This window comes from Myiozetetes cayanensis, unplaced genomic scaffold (assembly GCF_022539395.1).
Source record: "Myiozetetes cayanensis isolate MyiCay16 unplaced genomic scaffold, myiCay2020 scf14, whole genome shotgun sequence".
Classification (NCBI taxonomy): domain Eukaryota; kingdom Metazoa; phylum Chordata; class Aves; order Passeriformes; family Tyrannidae; genus Myiozetetes; species Myiozetetes cayanensis.
In genome coordinates, this window is record NW_026087048.1 from 5,144,509 (window position 1) to 5,163,813 (window position 19,305).

General features: G+C 49.5%; 1 protein-coding gene across 4 annotated transcripts in view; it reads left to right on the top strand.

The window, feature by feature from the left end:
- TRIP4 (thyroid hormone receptor interactor 4) overlaps positions 1-19,305 on the top strand; it is a 45,283-nt gene that overhangs the window by 4,664 nt on the left and 21,314 nt on the right. For 3 of the 4 annotated variants that reach the window (XR_007628097.1, XM_050308995.1, XM_050308994.1), the window contains 8 exons: positions 258-336; positions 2,230-2,359; positions 2,694-2,909; positions 3,231-3,357; positions 4,073-4,260; positions 5,211-5,335; positions 5,658-5,749; positions 18,997-19,099. Coding sequence is in view for 3 of the 4 variants with exons in the window: in XM_050308995.1 (XP_050164952.1) it covers positions 258-336; positions 2,230-2,359; positions 2,694-2,909; positions 3,231-3,357; positions 4,073-4,260; positions 5,211-5,335; positions 5,658-5,749; positions 18,997-19,099 (1,060 nt within the window). In the remaining variant the exon portion in view is untranslated. Of the gene's footprint in view, positions 1-257; positions 337-2,229; positions 2,360-2,693; positions 2,910-3,230; positions 3,358-4,072; positions 4,261-5,210; positions 5,336-5,657; positions 5,750-18,996; positions 19,100-19,305 lie in introns of those variants that run through there. The other variant, XM_050308996.1, reaches the window with a different exon arrangement.

Sequence of the window (19,305 nt, forward strand, 5' to 3'; positions counted from 1 at the left end):
TCAGGATACCTGTTACACCCATATTCTGTTTAAAGGGCACCTTTTGGAGAAAGGGGGCAAGTTACTAATGGCAGATAAGAGGAAATTCCTCTTTGTGTGAGAGGAAAATATTGGTTGGGTGGACAAAATGTTTTAAATCAGATTTGTTGCTACTTTGAAAGGTCAGTTTAAATGCTAGTGGCCAACGAAGAGAGAACACCTCTGAGTTAAGGGTTGTTGATGGCCTTCCCAAGTCTTCATTTCCTCTTTTTCCTTAGGTGTGCACTAAAGAAGAGCAGGACATTCTTCAGCGGGATTCCAACAAGAGCCAGAAGCTGCTGAAGAAGCTCATGGCAGGTCAGTAGCAATTCCATACCTGGAATAGAGTGAATCCAGTCAGTTTGTGCATGTTATTTGCTTCAGACTTCACTGAGCCGCTTGCCCTCATTACTGCCCGGTGTCTGTGGGGAATATTTAGAGGATGGATTGGACGTTGGCTCCTTGGATCCTTCCTGCAAGCCTCCGCAGCATTCCTGGGCTTCAGCAGTGGTGACAACTGCGAGTGTCAAATGGCAGTGTATGATGTCCTTACCCTGAGGCCCTAAGGCTGCTCCTTAGGCATTCCATAATCAATCAGATGAACTGGATAAGTCTTCTGTGGAATGTGTGCTGTGGAAGTGCTGCTATCTGATGTGCTGGGTCTGCAGAGGTGGTGGTTAATATTTCCTAATGGCTCTTCTTGTCTAACACTTATCTTGGGAGCTAAAAATAGGAACAGAGCCAAGACAAGCAAGAGGAAATAATACCCAGTGTCCCAGCGAAGACCTGTGCATTGTGGGAATGTTTGTCTGAGTTTAGCTGAAATGCATCCAAGGTCATGGTGTTCTTGGTGGAAAAATACACTTTGCTGAAGAAATGGGGGAATATTTCTTCTCCTTAGAGCTGCTGAGATGGCAGGAGGGCCTGGAAGTCCTTTTGAACACCGGCTGGTCACAGAGCTGGAATGTTACATCTTCCCTGCAGAGATCCTGGTCTACTTCAGGATCCTTTTCCTTACCAGTTTGATCTCTCTTTCCTCCTGCTCTTGCCAGCTCTTGCTTTGTTATCTGTGTAAGTAAAAAATGAAATGTGGTTTGCTGTTTGTCTTGGGAATGAAAAAATGTGGATCAGTGACCACAGGGAAACATAGACAATTGTTTGCTTGCAATGAAGGCTTTGTTTGCCTGGTGGAATACACTGATTTGTGCCACTGGGGCTTTGGGCAAACCTTTTGTGGGTTTTTTTGTTGTTCCCTGTTGTTTGCTTGGTTAGGTTTGGGGCCTTTGCCAGGAAGGTTAAGAAGGAAGAGCATTTGCTGGGAATAGATTTCTCCATCTCTGCCAACAGCTGGGCTGGAGAACCTGTGTGTCAGGGGAGGATGTTGTTTGCAATAGGCACAAACAGCATCAGGCAGAAGGCTCTGGACATCCCTGGAATTTGCACTGATTTGTCCTGGGCAAGGGTCTCTTTGTGGGGGTAACAACATGTAGGGGAGGGTTTGGTTTTTAGGAGGGGACTCCTAAAAAAGCTGGTTTCTGGAGAAGAGGAGGCACTGGGGAGAACTTAGTGCCCATTCCAGTGCCTAAAGGGGGCTTATGAAAAGGAGGGAGAGGGACTTAACAGACAAGCAGAGAGTGATAGGACAAAAAGGAACAGTTTAAACTGAAAGAGGAGAGATTCATGTTGGATATTAGAAAGAAATTCTTCTCTATGGGGAAGCTGTGGCTGCCCCATCCCTGGAAGTGTTGAAGGCCAGGTTGAACAGGGCTTGGAGCAACCTGGTCTAGTGGAAAATGTCCCTCCCCATGGCAGAGAGGTGGATTGAGATGGTCTTTAAGGTCCTTTCCCACCCAAACCATTCTGTGATTCTATAACTCAAGGCCTGTGGCTGGTGATGGACAGAATTTTGACTGCCCAAATTGTTAGAGAGGGATGAAAGAGAATCAATGAAGAGCTTCTCTCTAAACTGTACCCAGACCTTGTCACTGTAGTATTTAAGTGCTTCCTCCTCTTCCAAGGAAGGAGTCTGTGAAATGGGCTCGAGGGAAAATCAGGACTTCAACCTCCTTGGAAAGATGCTGGTCTTGGTGCAAGGTTGTTCTTTTAGCTTCTGGTATGGCATTTGGTTTGGGGGGTATATATGAACCCTGGCGCACCCAAACTGGGCTTGAACTCACCAACTGCAGGGCTATGGTGTGTTTTCCATCTCAGGTGCTGAAAGTTCAGGGAATCTGGATGCCATAAGCAAGGACTTGCTGCCTCGCCAGGAAGCGAGACTCAAAACAGGCCTGGAGATGGCTGTGAAGCACAAAGACAAGCTGTTGGAATTTGACAGGACAAGGTAAGATACCAGGGGAGAGGCTGTCATGAAATAGCATAAGTGGCCTGTCAGGCAAGCTGCCTTTTGCAGAAATGTTGGAAATTCCTTCTGAAACCAGGGCTGCAGCCACAGACACCTTAACGATGGTGTCTAGTGGAACAAGAGTGAGCCCCTGGAACGGATCCCATTTTGGTGTCCTTCCTTTGTGTCCCTGTAATTCCAGCTCTCTGGAGAGACCAAACAGGAGTGGGTTGGAGGGCAGGTTTGGAGCAGGTTAGTGGCAGTTTTGGGGTGGTCAGTACTCTATCTTAGTCCCACTGTGCTCATCCTCTGCCGTGCTGGTTGCTCCTCACAGCGTGCGGCGAACCCAGGTCATTGATGACGAGTCAGATTATTTTGCCACAGACTCCAACCAGTGGCTGTCCAAGCAGGAGAGGGAAGCTCTCCAGAAGAGAGAGCAGGAGCTGCGGGAGCTGCGCCATGCCTCTCGGCTTGCCAAAAAAATCACCATTGACTTCGCAGGCCGGCAGATCCTGGAGGAGGACAACAGCATGGCTGAGTACCACAGCAAGTGAGTGAGCGCTGGCAGCGTGCCTGAGAGCAGGGAGGTGGAAATCCTCAGGGATAGTGGTCTGACATGCCTATTAAAGCTTCCCTGGAAAGAGGTGTTGCAGAAGGCCTGTCTCAACAGAACCAATTCAGCTCAAATTCACACCAAGCTGAGTTTCTGTGGTAGAGATGAGTGACTGTTCAAATTGGAAATCAGACTGAGCAAGGAAACCATTGAGAGAGGTGGGGAAAAACTGCTTTGGTTGAGAGTGTTTGTGTGTGGAAAAAGGAGACATTGCCAGGGGAAACAGGGAATTTTCATGGCTGTTGTTTGTGTTTGCAGGCTGGATGAGACCATTGAAGCCATTAATCGTGGTGCTCTGAGCGAGCCAGGCAGGAACTCGGAGGCAAAGGCAATGCTGAATTCTGGTGTCCTGGTGAATCCCCGTCTCCTCCAACCTGCTCCTTTGGTCAGTGGGGGTTCAAATGATTTATTCCAGAGTAATGACTCATTTTGGGAGAGTTGAGCTTAAGAATTTTCAATTCTAGCGTACCTATTAGTACCCCACAGGATCACAGAATGGTTTGGGTTGGAAGCGACCTCACACGTTATTTTTTTCCACCCCCTGCCATGGGCAGGGACACCTTCCACTAGACCAGGTTGCTGCAATCTCTGTTCAACCTGGCCTTGGACACTTCCAGGAATGGAGCAACTTCTCTAGAAAATCTGTGTCAACATCTAACAACTCTCACTGTAAAGATTTCATCCCGTAATATCCAATCCAACCTTGTCCTCTGTCAGTGGGAAGCCATTCCCTCTCTTTCCCCTTGTGTCTCACCCCCTCTTTCCTCTTCTGTGTCCCTCATTGGCCATTTCTGTTTGGGCCAGAGAAGGTTTGCCAATGCCCTGCTCTGTTTCCTGCTCCTGGTGTGTTGGTTTATGGGAGTTTTAGCCTCCTGCCTCCTTTTCAGGAATACACAACAATTTCTGAGAGTCATAATAAGGCTTTGTCACCCTTTCAGCTCTATTTTATGAAGCCTGCTCTGCCAGATTCTGTTTCCAAAGGGCACAAGGGTAATACTTCTATCCTTAAGTGAAGGAAAACTCCAAAAAGGATTTGCACTTGATACACATTGTTCCTGGAGAGGTGCTAACCTTTTCCCTGCTTCTTTTGAACACTCTAGTGGGTGGACCAAGCTGGTTTGCTCCCGCAAAGGAAAAATATTCATTCCATGGATGCTGAAAGTGAGTCTGTCTTGGAGCGGAACAGGCTGCGGATTCAGGATCGAGAGCTGCAGGAGATCTCAGATGATGGTTGGTGCCTCAGCATGCACCAGCCTTGGGCTTCCTTGCTCGTGAGAGGAATCAAAAGGTGAAGGTGTCCCAGGCAGCTCCTGCTCCAGGGAGATGGAAAGTTGTGTTCCGCTTCTGTGGACCCATTGGCTTTGTGCAGTCACTGGTAGCTGTGATAGTTCCAGGTTTGGAACCTGTGCTTCCTCTTCCTGTGTACTTATGGTTTGAGGAGCTGGAGAGTATATTTTTGGGCGAGTATCTAACCTGGAAGGGACAAGTTTCTTCCCACTGCATGAATGTAGAGAGAGGCTGAGATTTCTAAGCTGTAGTTGGGGCACACCTGTGTGGAATTTGAAAAGCAATTAAGCTGATAGTGTAAAATATGTTATTCTGGTCTGTTTGGTCTTTATAAAGAAGGCAACAATGGCACCATGTATAAATAAAACCCAAACAGACACATTCCCCTTGGCACTACCTTCCCTCTGTGGGCTGGGAATCGAGGTACCAAGAGGTACCAAGGTCTCCTGCTGTTAATGGAAAACAAAGAATCTTCCTGAGCCTTTTTTCCCTTCACTGAATTATTTTATTTTAGAGGGCAAAGCCTTTTCACTTCCCAAGCTAAAGATGCTGTAAATCTTAAGCTGTTCTGGGGATGCTGGAGCCACTCCAGTACAGCTGCAGAATTCCATTGACTGCTCCATGCAGATGCCTGGTCCCTTAGTGCTCCCTTGATTGCTCTGTGTGACTTTCGAAGCTCGTAAGGCAATTGTGTGAGCAGATTGTCCTGCCCATGTGTACTGGCTTTCCTGGGAATTGATGTCCTCTCCAGCCATGGGCACATGCTCTGCTTTATTTGTGATGTCATTTTTTGCCCATATCAGCTTTTCTTCATGGTCCTGCCACATTGCTTGAGGGGGGATAATCAGGGCAAAGCTTAGCATCAGGAATTGGGTGTATTTGATTGAAAAATATATCTATGTGGGCGATCTCTGCTGGAATTTTAGTCCAAAATTCTCCTCTGTTCTCTAGGGTGGAGGGCAGGACCTGGTACACATCTCATCGAGGGAGGTTGTGGATTGCAGCTACTGCTAAAAGACCTTCCCCTCAGGAAATCGCTGAACTGGAGGCCACCTACAGAATGCTGCTCCAGAAAGGTGAGCTCTCCTTGGATCTTTGAATGATTTGGTACATTGAGCCATGTAATGAACAGTGTCAGAAATCCCTCTCTGCTTTGCTTTCTGCATTCCTGTCAGAAGCAGGAAAAGCTGTATATAAAATTAAATTTTCCAGCCTTGGTCCTGTCATGGGGAAGATCCTGAGCTGGAAAAAGCATAAGTTGTTAAAATTACTGTATGTGTTCTTGTGCCTAAAAAAGCAGAGGTGCATGGAGGAGGGGGAAGGGCACAGTGGGCTGGAAGATCCCACCTGTGTGTGTAGGGATGTGAATCCCCTGAAGGCATATTTTGTTGACTGCAGATGTGGAATTTCCAAGCAATTATCCCTCAGGATGCCTCCTGGGCTGTGTGGACCTGATGGATTGTTTATCACAAGAGCAATTTCAGGAGCAGGTGAGTACAGCAAGTAACCCTTTCCAAGCTTGCATTAACCAGCAGACTTTTAAAGTGGTGGAACTCGCCTCTGGAGAAGACATTGAGTGGAGATTTTAGACTGTGTTGAGAGAAGACAGAAGTTACTGCAGGGATTTATTTGTGTGGCAGAGAACACGAAGGGGCTTGAAAACTCAATACAGCTTGTAAATATGGAAAACTCTGCAGCCATGGTGGTGCTGTGCCATAGGACCTTATCCCTCCCCTGCGGTGCCAATGGGATCACCTGCCTTGGTACAGGGGAGAGTGGCTTGGTCCATGCAAAGCCATCATGGCCTGTAGCTGCTGGATCTGCCCGGTGCTTCTTCCTGGAGCTGGAGGTCACAATGGCCTCACTGGTGGCATCACACTGTGTGGCCTAACTGGTGAGTTGTGAGTTTTGCTCTGGTTAGGGCATGAGAAGAAGGAGCTGTGGGAGGAAGTGAGCCACATGGTCTTCACAGAGACCCTGCAGAGAGGACATCCGGAACCCATGGATACAGGGAAGGGGGAACACTGGAGAGTACAATGGGCTCCCAAGGGAGTCAAGGGACATTTAAGTGGCCTTTTTCTGAATGAGGCAGGTGATTTGGTGTCCAGGGACAGGATAAGTTTAAGATATCGAGGCTGCCTTCACCTCAGGCTTCACCAGCAAAGATCTCCCAGAGATCCTGGAGAAGGGTTCAAGGAGGAGAGGGATTATGTGTAGTGAAGGGAGGTTGAAATCAGGAGTCTTTTGAGAAATCTTAATCCGTACAAGCCCATGGGTGACGGTGCTTTGCCTCCAGATGTGCTAAGAGTGTTGCCAGGTGGCTTTGTGAGGCCACACTTACCTTGGGAAGGTTATGGAGACTGGGAGAGGACACTGGTAACTGTTAGATCCACCATTAAAAAGGGAAGGAAGGGATGCCTGGAGACAACCTGGTGAGGTTGTGTCTCTTAGTCACGGGAGAAAGGCAGAGAGGTTGGAGTACAAGCAGCAGAGGGAGCTTTGGGACTGGAATACCATAAAATCTACAGGACTATTTCACCTTGTATGGGAACAAGCATTGATAGAGAGAGAGGAAGGGACACCGGGGCCAGTGTAGGGATTTTCTTCTGTAGCATCCACTAATTTACAGTTTGGTCTTAAATGAAGATTCTTGACAATCTTCTGCTGTCTGTTAAGAGTGGTGAAGAAATACATCCTGATCTCTCACAATAATTTTCTCACTCACAATTCCTTCTCTTCCTTTGTGGATGTGTTCTTCAGGCATTGGTAGAATGACTGGGACAGCATCTCCGGTCTGGGAATTGCGCTGTTGGTAACCGGCTTTCAACCTTCCCATGGAGGACCCTCACAATATTAGCCATGTTCTCTGGAAATCTCTCCCAGTTTGCTGGCACTGCTTGGCTCCAGAGGCACTGGAGGAAGAGCAGTGTGTTCCAGAAGGAGCACTGTTATCCACCCTATTCGTGAGAGATTTCCCTCTCTCCTCAGTGCCATGCACTTCCCAGGCTATATTTCACTGGCTTTTTGCTGCTCCCACATTGCAAACTACTTATAACTCCTAATTTCTTGCCTTTCTGCAGTGGTTTTGTCCATTTTTTCCCAGGATTGCTTTAAGCAGTGTTCATTTCCCTCACTGGTAAGCTTGAATCCAGAGGTCTGAGCCTCTTTCTGCAGTTGCTTTATGAGGAAATGTCTGGTTTTGTGGGCTCTCATGAGCAGCAAGTGCCTGTGAAGGAAGCTGAGCTGAATTTAATTGCAAATGTCAGCACAATGACAAAGTGTGCAGTGCCAGCTCAGGAATCTGAGTTGGATCTCACTGGGAGGAGTAAATCCCTGTTGCTCACGTGGGTGATTCAGCCCAGGTTCATCAGGAACCATGTGTCAGCACAGTGATTGCTGGTCTCCAGCCAGTTCCTGGTGTGCAAAGATCCTTTGTGGCTCTGGGGGAGAGGGAAGGAAAATGATGTGTTTTCCCCACTTCTGGCATGCAGAAACATGGGATATTTCCTAGAGGTGTGTTAGCAGGCAAAGTGAGGTGATGCAGAGCAGAGACCTCGCGGGGATTCAGCTGCCACGGAGCTTTTCCAGGCGCTGTGCTTTGACTCATACCTCTCCTCCTCACCACCTCCTCTGTGAAGCTCCTGCATGTTCCAGAAGAAATCATTTCACAAGTGCAGGGTGAGCCATGCTTGCAGGTTATACCCACCTCCCAAGGATGAAATAGTTCCCTGGCTTGCTCATGGTGTTTTGATGGTGGTCCAGCCTTTTTTGGCGACCATGGAGGCTGGTTTGGCTCTTGTTACTGTTTGTTCCCCTTGGCAAGGGAGACTCTTCCTGGTCTTGGGTCTGTTCTTGGTCCTAGGGCTGTTCAGCCTAGAGAAGAGGGGGAACTGGAGAAGAGGCTCTGGGGAGGCCTTAAAGCCCCTTCCAGTGCCTAAAGGGGCTTCAAGAGAGCTGAAGAGGGACTTTGGACAAGGACAAGGGAGAATGGCCTGGTGGAACAGGACAGAGGGAAATGGCTTCCTACTGCCAGAAGGCAGGGTTAAATGGGATATGGGGAAGGAATTGTTGGCTGTGAGTGGATGAGGCCTTGGCCCAGGTTGCCCAGGGAAGCTGTGGCTGCCCCATCCCTGGAAGTGTGCAAGGCCAGGCTGGATGGGGCATGGAGCAACTTGGTCTAGTGGAAGGTGTCCCTGCCCATGGCAGCGGAGTGGAATTGGATGGTCTTGAAGGTCTCTTCCAACCCAATCCGGTCTGCGATTACATGATTCCATGGCATGTTCCTCCTGTCTGTCTCCTGTTCTCTCTCAGCGCTGTTGTCACCCACTCCCTGTTTAGCACTGTCTGCAGATTTAATTTTCCTGCTGTTTGCATCCTCTCTCAGGTTGCTATTGAAGATGTTGTGGCTCCCTGCTGGTATTTTTCTGTCATTATCTTCATTTAATTTTATTTTTTTTTACACTTGTGCTCAAAAAAAACAAAATTAAGCAATGATGCCCCAGCAGAGTCAGACCCGTTCCCTGTCTGAGTGCTTGCGTTATGGTCAGGGAGGGATTATTTATCCACATTTTTACTGGACAGGTAAGCCTGGCCTTGCAGCACCCCTCAGAGGGCTCAGTCCTACCTTCCTCTGCCCTACCTGCAGTATTTGAGGCCTGTCTGACATTGCTGAGGTGGTTTGCAGATCTTCAGGGTTGTGTGGGAAGCGATGATGAACAGGATCTGATGCACTGTAGCTGGCAGGGAGCAGAGGAAGAGCAGAGGTGTCCTTGGGATAAGGACCAGTAGCATGTCAGGTGACATTACCCTAATCCCAGTTGTGCTGCTTACTGCATGGACTAGTTAAATCAGCTCCTCTGGGTCTCTCCCACGTGAAAAATAAAGCAGCACTTCCATCAGGTTATTTACACCTCATTTTACTGCTCAGAGCTCTGATCTCTGGATTGAAGCAGCTCTAGGAGCAGAAATTGTTGTTGGGTAGGAAAGTCCAGCCCAGATGTCCAGTGTCATCTGCGTGTTCTGCAGGGGACTGAAGCAGGAGCTGTTTCCTGAACTCAGCCCTGGTTGCCTGGTGCCAGGAGATCCCTCTGAAATCTCAGGATTTCCACTTGAGCTTTGCACATCTTGCCCCTCCTAGGAGCGCATTCTGAGCTCGTTTCCTTCTCTCCCTGGCAGCCATCCAAAACCTCCTGGTAGAGACCAGAACGATCCCTTTTGTTACACTTTTCAGTGCTAGAGGTGACCTGGAAACTTTCTTCCCCCCTCCCCCCCGTGGAGATCCCAGTGTTGAGGACGGGTTTTCCTTGCTCTGGGGCTGATGTCACTGACGCCTTGAGCCAAGCGAGGAGCTGCCCTTCTTTTCCTGCAGAGGTGTTGGTGACTTGAGCAGCACCCACTCGGGATATGCGCGATGGGGCAGGCAGGGCTTGGCATGACCCTAAAGCCAGCAGGGAAGTGTTGACATTGATGCCATTTCCATGTGCTCTGAAGTCCGTGTTCATTTTGCTAATGACTTTGATCTGAGAGACTATTTAATTGGGAAAAGAATGTTTCCTGCTGCTATTTTGGTGGCTGATAGGTGTGTTTGGGCTTATTTTGAGTCCAGGCATACACACGATGATATCTGGCTGTAGTTATTATCCCAGGCTGAAATATTGGGTAATTATGTTTGATGGGAATTAAGTGTTTATTTTTCATTTCTAGGTGATCACTTAGTGTCCTTAAATCAGCACAGGGGAACATGGCAAAGCTATTTTTGTGCCATGAGATTGCAACTATTATGTAAATAGCTCCAGCTTTCCCTCTTAGGAAATTTGGGTTTAATCTCTTGGCCTTCTCTTCCCTCTCCAGTGAACAGAACAGCAAAAAAACATGAGACTCAGGTACCAAGTGTACAGAACTTAGTTTAGATCCTCAAATAGGAGTGCAGAAGGGTAGAGACTTTCTATATTTAGCCTCCAGAAGGTGCCTGGCTAGATTATCTCCAAATAAAGGAACAATAGCCCACTGGGAATATTTTCCTAAGGAGTTAATGAGAGGGAGAAACACAAACATAGACGTTGACGTGTACTTCGAAGAACAGTATAAATACATAGAGACTTTTTGTGAGGACCTTCTCCCTGAAGAAAAGGTTTCTTAGTGCAGGCTCTGAGCGAGACAAGTGCCTGTTTGTGTGGTGCTGTGGCTGTCCTGGCACCTTCCTCAACCCCTCCACTGGGATATTTGCCTTCTCATTCCACCTCTCCCAGTGAAAGATTTTTAACTAGATCAGATTCCTCCTGGAGCAGTCTAGGTGGCTGTTAATGGTTGCAGCCCCTGAAAGGCCTTTGTACTTTACAGGTCCCTGCATTCTCCTGAGCTGAATTTGTCTTTCCCACATAGCCTGATGCCAGATCCAGTGGTGGATTAGGCTGGCTCACAAGATGATGCATCTCTTTCATTTGGGTTCTCACCCCACAAAGCCCCCTGGATCGTGGTTCTGGGAGCAGAGCAGGAGTACAGCTGGTTTGGATTAGAGAGAGTAAGAGATGGGGGAGTTCTTCCGTATGGGAAGTGCTTTGGTTTTCATCAGAGGCTCTTCTGAGGCTCCAGCTGCCTCACATACGCCAGCAGGTTTGCTCAGGCCACTGCTCAGGCTGTTAAGATGAAGGGGAGATTGTCACTTGATGATGATTAATTTAGGAATGCATTAACATGCCAAAGAAATCGAATGATAGAGGCCTGCTTGCCCTCTCCTCTGGTTTCCTAGACCCAAGGGAAAAAGTGAAGCCAAGGCTGAAGCATATGACTTAATTAATGATGACTGTGGACTTAGCCTCTGCTACCATTTCAGCAAACTACTCACAAGCTGGCAGGGCCTTTTCCCTCTCTCAGATGCGGTCACTGAGACTTGCTACCTTCTCGGTGTTTGGTTTATATTTAATCCTGAAACCAAGTGTTAGATAAAACTGACCTGGGGCCTGGCTGCTGTTCAGGTGCCCCACAGCCTCCCTGGCTAGTCTGAGCTGTCACCACCTTTTCCATGGTGACTCCAAATGTTGGGGGTCAGCTCCAAAATACAATCCTCACCATACGTGTACCCAAGGACTCTGCGTGTCATCGATTCCCTAGCCCTGAACAGATCGGTTGCTCCATGTCCTGGTCCTGTGAGAAATCCCATCCCGTTTGTTGGGTTGAATCAATCCTGGAAGCAGCTGCTGGTGTCACACCTCCTCAGGGAGCAGCAGCAAGGGTCACTGCACGGAGTGGTGGCTGTCCAAGGGAACCAGGAACAGTGGTGCCTTCTCTGTGCAAGGCTGTGTTCCCAAAGCTGGGGTTTTCCTAAGTTTTTTTGTGTGTGTCCTACCCCTGTGCTTCCCAGCTCTGATTTATGAAAGGACTTTGTGAAGCTGCTCAAAGTTGTCTGACTGTATGCAGCAGGCACTCTGAGCTGCCTGTGCCATAGGCAGGTGCCTTGGTTCCCCCTCGTGTCCTCCTCCCCATTGCCTTTTCCTCCTCCTTGCCAGGTCTAGCCAAGGGTGCAAGCGGTGGGGCTGTGTTGAAGCTGAGCTTAGCCTTGCTTTGGCCATCCCTTGGTATGGGGGGATAAAACATCTCTTTTGGCCTTGTACCCTCCCAAATATTTTTCCAAGTCCACCCAGTTTCTCCCAGACCAGTTGTGAGGCACTCTATAAACATTTCCAGCCCTTCCAGGGTTTACCATGGGCGAGTGTTGTCTCGGGCTGGGATTTGAGCCGCACAAGGGTGTTGGTGGCTGTAGGTCTCGCGATGCCAGTTCAAGGAGAGCCAGGGTGCAGCATTTGCCGGCACTGCTGAGTCCTCAGGGTCTCCCCATGGACAGACTGCTTGGAGTGCATCAGCATGAGTTTGAATATTAAATCTACATTTCAAAGTCCTGTTATTACTTATTACGTTTTAATTGCTTCCCCTGTCCTTCGAATCAAAGTACAGCCTGTGGTGTAGGAACAGCATGATGAGAGCCGGGGCTCCGGGCTGGGAGGCGAACACCCACTGGATGGATCCGCCTGGCCGGGGGAAGGATCCTGCAGCGATCCTGGCCTGCTGCGCCTGGAGCTGGTTGCATACCATCCAGGCGTGCGAGGGGCAGAGCAGGCAAGGGCTGCCAGGCATCATGGTGGGAAGAAGGGGAAAGGAAGGCCGGCTCACAGAATTCCTTACGCATCCTGGCGCAGGGAGCGTGTGCCAGCACACGAACTGCTAGAAGCAGCTGGAAGCGCTCAGGAACAGCAGGGAGGATGTTGACTGCAACAATGCATCAAGGCTGCGGTTTGTAACCTCAATAGTCAGGCAGTTAAGGTTTTTTTCTCCTTTTTTTTAACAAAGACATTTTGATTGCCAAATCCATAACCATTAGCAGCTGTGGTTTCGAGCTGTTCCTTCCTCACACGTTGCAGTCTAGACCTGACAGGCTTTCAAACAAAAGTTTGGCTGCCAGCTTTTGTTTGGATTTCTTTGTGATCCTGCTTTCTTTCCTTCTTTTCCCGTTCCGTTGATTCAGATTGAACATGGATGTGTATCCCAGCTGCTGTGGAGTGGCTCCTCTACATCCCTGAACTCTTCCGTGGCCAAGGACAGCTTGTAGTCTTCCTTGGGTGCATGTTCTGGATGTTTCTGCCTCAAACTAGAAAATTTGGCATTTCTAAGTTGGATCTGCTTTAAGCTTTCTGTTTAGGAAAATGTTACATTTCTCATGGGCCAAAAGCTGAGTGCTGAGGCAGAGGGAGCAGGTCCTTAAAAGATGATGCTTGAAAATGTTCTCAGAGTTTGGAAGTGTGATGCAAAACCATGTCATGATGGGATCAAAGCTTGGATTGAAGCGCTTGGTGCTCTGCAAGTACTTTCTAGAACTGGAGGGCTGAGTCAGGAGGTGTCATGGAGCAGTCACAAAGCTGGGTCTGCTGTTCCCAGCTGGGTATTACCTTTGGGTGAACATGCCCTGGAGCACTCAGGGTGAAGGCGGGGTTGGGAAAATTGGCTGGATAATCCGCCAAAAGGAATGTCCTTGCAAAGAGATGATGGAGACCACTGCTGTCAAAACAATAAGACAGGAAACTGATGCTCCAACACCACTCTCCTTGGAAAATGACAAGGATGGATGTGGCTTAACATCCAGTTAAGCATCAACTCTCTCATTTTTAATGGCTCTATTTCTCCTGGATCAAAATATCCATGGGGCAGGCATTCCTGTAAGTGCCTTTTTTTGGCCGTGGCACCCCTATCAGTCCCAAAAAACTACCAACTTTCTTTTCCCATTTGCAAACCACTAAAGAAACATTTTCTAGCTGGACGGTGAGCAATTTCCCTCCAGAGAGGAGGAGAAAATGGCTGTTTAGTAGTTAATTACCTGTTACGTTGCTCTGACAGCGATGAAGCTTATGAGGCATGAAAGAAGAGCAGATCTGCCTCTCCCACAAATCACCAAGAAAACGGGGTGAAGGAAGTTGTGCTCCCCGGGGATGCTTCACATCCCACTGCTCTCCTTGCACATGGCTGAGGGGTTTCTCCAGCCCGGGAAGAGCCCAGCGCGTGTTCCTGCCTGCTGGGGAGAATGATTTATTGCCCCCGCTGGTTCCAGCAGCCCTATTTCTGAGGGGATGTCATCTCCGCCAGGATGATTTTTTTCCCTTTGAATGTGTTTTATGGTGAACTCTCTTGCCAACACATGGGCTCTGCTTGCCTTTATTCTTTCCAGACAGCGTTGCTTTCCAGTGACGCCTCTTTTATTCCAAAGCTCTTGGAGAGCAGCAGGGAAATGAAGGCTAGAGCTGGTGTCCTGGCCTGGCACTGCCTGGCAGAGTGAGCCATGTTTTCCCTGTTGTTCACCGAGGAGCCACGCCAGGAAAATGATTCACCTCTTTCCATTATGAACCTTGCAGAGCATCTTCACTACCGGTGCCCCCGGCCACCCCCGGCAGCTGTAAGATGGAGAGGGTGGCAGTGACCCGGGGCAGGACTACAGGTTCCAGCGTGCAATTCTCGGCCGCTCGGGCTGACCGGGATGTCCTCCACGGGCACCGGGAGCCGAGGAGAGCTGAGGCTGCATTCAGGGCTCTATAGGCCGGCGTCTGTGAAACGCCGGGGCTTTTCTCACCCCGTTGTCTCCCTTTGTGTCCTGAGGCCTTAATGAGAACGAAGGATGCTCCTAAAAGGTCGCTAACGGAGCTGCCCGGCAGCGTTTGGGCTTTGTGCTGGCGGAGACGCTGCTCCCTGCGCGCGGTGCCTTTGTTCCTGGCTCGAATGTGCCGGAGCAGAGCTCATCTTGTTAGTGATGGTTTGCCTTTCTCCCAGCACGTTTTCTTTCGGCTCTTTCCGTTCCCCTGTCTTCGGGTCACGGCACTCGGGTTCAAACCAATGCAGCTTATTGGAGAGGGGTGAAGAAATCCAAGGGCTCGGCATGGCCCTTCTCCAAGTTTTTTTTCCCCAAGATGGAATCAGAATGAGCTTAGGGTCCCGAACGCCGTGTTAGTAGCAGTGACCCTGCACGGCCCTGGCATCCTACTGCAGGCTTTACCCAAATCAGGGAAAAAATATTTAACAGATTGGTGTAGGGGGGAAAAAAATAGCAGTTTTTTTTCTCAGCTGTCAGAGAAGGTGGGTTTGTGTCTCTGCTGGCTCTGAGCTGGCTCGTCCCTTCCTTTGCTCTTTTGCTGTGGGCTGTGGAGCGGGAGGCTGGCAGCCCTGCTGCTATTCCTGGTGCTGACAAGCTGCTGATGGGAGACGAGGGATGGCGAAAACAAAGTGTAGGGAACGTTCATTAGCAATTAGCCCTGCCTGCAGCTTGAGTGAGGTGGCTGTTGGGGACATAGGTTAGCCACCTAATACACGTTTAAAGCGTTGGCTCTGGCGTGAGGGTGAGCCTGGTGGCCAGTTTTTGGAGGAGCCCAGCCCTCAGCTCCCTTTTGCAGCTACATTTAACCTTGAGCTCTTCCTGCATGCATTAAGCCCTTGAGATCTGCTTTTCTTTCCTCTCCCAGCTAATCTCCCCACAACCAGGATCTTACAGACCTGTAGCAGCGAATCGAAGCCTAATGGGAGCAGTGGGATAAGCAAGGAGGCTGGTGGTTGTGTTGCACGTTCGTGGGGTTTTCAGTGCAAAGCAGTGGGCAGGAGCAGCAGTTGGTAAAGCTGTGCTGGCTCTTCACAGCCCACGGAGCCCACGGCCTCCCAACTGCCTCGTCGCCAGCCGGCTCTGAGGTGGCAGAAGGTCTGAGAGGAGGCTGAATCATTTTACATTGCATAACCCCTCTCTTTCAAGCTTCTCTGCAGGATTGCAGGAGGGTGGGTTTGCTCCTTCTTGAGGGACAACCTGGCCTCTGGACTGTATTTGTTGTGGCCACCTTCTCCTAAATGCAGAGTTGCTTCCAGGTAGAGGCAACGTCAAGCCTGGAGTACCAGCACCTGTTTTATTAACACCCTCAAGATGAGAATGGTGAGTACCACTGAATTTAAGAAGGAGCATCCCCCATCAGACTCCTGGCTGGGTTTGATTCTCAGTTGCCAGGAGAGAGGGAGCATGGTGTCCCTCTGAATTGGCCTTTTATTTGAAAAACTGCTGTTGCAGATCCTCTTTAGTGGGGATCATGGAAACCCAGAGTGGTTTGGGTTGGAAGAACCTTAAATCCCATCCTTGTCCCTGCCATGGGCAGGGACACCTTCCACTAGACCGGGTTGATCCAAACTCCATCCAGTCTGGCCAATATGACGGGATATGCTCTGTCCTCTCTCCCTGCCACACTCTGTGTGGGTTTTGGGCTTTTATTCCAAGCCTCAGATTTGCTAAAGTGCTGATGAGAAGTGACCACTGTCTGTGGGATGTATTAGTTGCGAATAAATTTGTTCTCCATCTCCTAAACTTCTAGCACTGCAGATTGTAGAGTGACTCGACTGACCCTTCCCAACAAAAACATTGAGAAAGGAGGTTTTTTACTTGTTAGACACTTGGGCAGCTGTGGAAAATGTAACAGAGGTGAATGCATTTGGTGTCTTGGTGGCAGCATCTCCACTGAGAGTGGAGCTCCCTATATTTCTGTGGGATGAATGAATGGAATTAGGTCATGGAAGGGACTGAGGGAAGAGGAGAGCTGGGCTGTTGAGTTGACTCAGCGTATTGTGAGGACTCAGACTTGACTTCCTCACCTGGGAGCATCCTGACTCTAGGCAGAGGAAAGGGCTACAGCTCTTTCTCAACTCCAGCAGGCAGGAATATTCTGCTTTTTTTGTTCACCAGGATGGGATAAGAGGTTTCCAGGGTAGGTACAATAGGAAGCCTTAAATGCAGCAGCTGGATGAGAGGCTCCTTCCCTGCCTCCTGGGACTGAGATGCCAGAGGAAGGAGCAGGGCTTTTTAAAATGCAGGACACGAAGGGATTTGGCACAGGGACAGAAACATACCCTGGGAGCAAAGATGAAAGGCTTTGGTGTGGAAGCCTGAGCCTGAGTTGCAGCTGTGGCATCCGCCTTGGCCTTGGGATTGGATTGAACTGGAGCTGAAGGCTTGATCCTGGCTTTGGATGAAAACTGTCAGTGGAGAAGCCAACCTGGCTGTTTCCTTTACTGCTGAAGGCAGGGTCTCTGTTTGGGGGATGTTCCCTGGCTGGGGGCTGTAAGGGATGTGAGGGACCATGGTGGTGTCAAGGCCCACCTAGGAGATGGTGGTTGAGGAGACTTGGGAAGCAGCTGCACTCCAGGCATAAGACCTCTATGACACACTGATCCTGGACACCCAACCATGAGGTGTAGTGGAGCGGGGATGGCCCACCTCTGTGGACAGGTTTGGGTGGTCCCTTATGCCCCTTCGCTCTAGGGAGTGACCTCTGGAGGCTGTGGTGACATGGGGGCTGCTGGATACCTCAGGTTGTCTGGCCATGGAGGTGCTGCCAGTAACCCGCATGATGCCGAGTGCGATAAAACAGCGCCAGCATTTCACACTCTCTGGGCGTTGGCTGGGATATTCACATTGGCTCTTTCTAACCTTCCAAGATCCTCCTTCCCTGCAGATGGCAAATGAAAATCTTTGGCATTGGCATGGAGCAGTGGAAGCAAGTCAAGTAAGGTGACTCAGCCAAAAAAAAATAAAGAGGAGGAAACCTGTCCAAGCCCAGATCGGTGCAGCAGGGCATCAGCACGTGGTACGGATCAGGGCATTCTCCCCCCCCGGCACAGTGCCCCACAGAGCAGCTGAGTGCCCTTACATCTCTCTCTCTTAGTTCACAGTCCTTACACGCTGTTGTAAAATGAGAGGGGTTGGAAACACTTCCCCTGGTTGATCCAGTCCCAGTGTTGGGCTTCTGTAAATCCCCCCTAACCGCTGGCAGTGCTGCCAAACCCCACTGCAGCACAGGGAGAGCAGATCGCTCCCTGCTTCCCTCTCCATGTCCAGCTGTTCCAGGGCAAATCCAAACTCATCTTGGCAGGTCGGTGAGAGCTTTTCAAACACTCGGCCTAGGAGTCATTTGTTAGTAACAAATGGGGGATTTGCCAGGACACGCAGCTCCATCTGGTCTGGCATCCTGTCCCCTCCAGCAGCCTTGACAGATCTGCTTGGTGAAGGCAGGGGAGCAGGAAGAAAAGAGAAGACAATTTTCCCATGGAAGGAAAACCACTTTTGCAGTCTGTTTGAGCAGTGTTTCCTGGGCTGGAGCACCTTCATGGCATGCCCTGGCCTCGGTGCCTGTCAGTGCGCCAGTTCTGCAGCTCATGGACAATCTGAGGGGAGTGTTGAGGTACACATTTTTTATTACTGTTTTGCATTTCACCTCTGCCAGCAAGGCTGAGCTGCAACCAGTCAGGATTCTGGTGCACTTCCTGCATGGAGTAGGTTTTTTCTCCTTTTTTCCCCCCATGGTTAACAAGAGAAACAATCTTAGAGGTCTTTTCCAACCTAAATGCTTCTATGATTCTATAATCTGTTTATACTCTTCCTATATAATTCCCCCATGTGTTCATCATAGACTCTGTGCACAGAACCAGTCCTGAACTGGCTTCTCCAAGCCATCACCTTGGTATGTTGCAGGTGTGTTGCTCACCCTTTAGATGCAGATGAATCTCAAGGGCTGCGTGTCCCACAAGAGGACGGTGCACACTCTGCAAATCTCAGATCCTTGTGTCTGGACTGAGCTCTGTGGGGAAGATTTGGAGATGTATCTGTAGCTGGGTCAGCTGGACGTGGCCACTCTTCTGGTGGTCATCTTCAAGCTGAGTTTGGCAGGTTGTTTCCATTGAGGTGCTGTTTTGCTATCTGTGACTTGGTGGGGATATCCACATTCCCAGGAATGCATCAGTCTGAAAATCAGTCATGAGCTTGTCCCAGTGAACAGGCAGGCTGGAGAGGGCAGGACCCTGACCACCCTCCTGTCAACATACCACAGTTCTGATCAGCTTAAGTCAAGTGTGAAACCACAGGGGAAACACAGGTCAGTGCTAAAGGAGGTTGAAAGGGGTTTGGGAGCAGTCAGGGTGAGTGGATCCGAAAAGGCAGCAAACTCTAACAAAGGCACGGTGGGAAGAGGCTGGGTGAGGGGCTCTCTGAATAACATCCAAACCTGCAATTGTTTGGGGTTTTTTCATTAAAAGTTCTTGAAGTGATTTAGTCTGAGTTGCTACAGCCTCAATATAATACATGTCTTGTCTGAGATCCCTCTGCTCCTGCCCACCAAGCTCTTTCCATGCCTGTGCAGCCGCCCTGACTCTGTTCCCTGTGTCTCCCTGTGTTTCACAGTATCCAGACCTGAGCCAGGAGTCTGGGTCTCCATTTGTCTTTATCTGCACTGATCCCCAGGAGATGGTTGTGAAGTTTCCCATCAAAGGAAAACACAAAATCTGTAAGTAGTAAAGTTTCCCCAGCTGCCCTGTCGGCCCTCGGAGCCTACTCCCCTCCGCAACCCAACTTGCCTTTGCCAGATGAGTTCCCAACCTTTGCCCTCTGCTCTTTGATCTGAAGGTGTTTGTTTAATGGCTCGAATACATCTGTAATATTTTTTTTGTCTTTGGTTCCCTTTGCCCCAGGTGTTGCTTCTTTCCAAATACA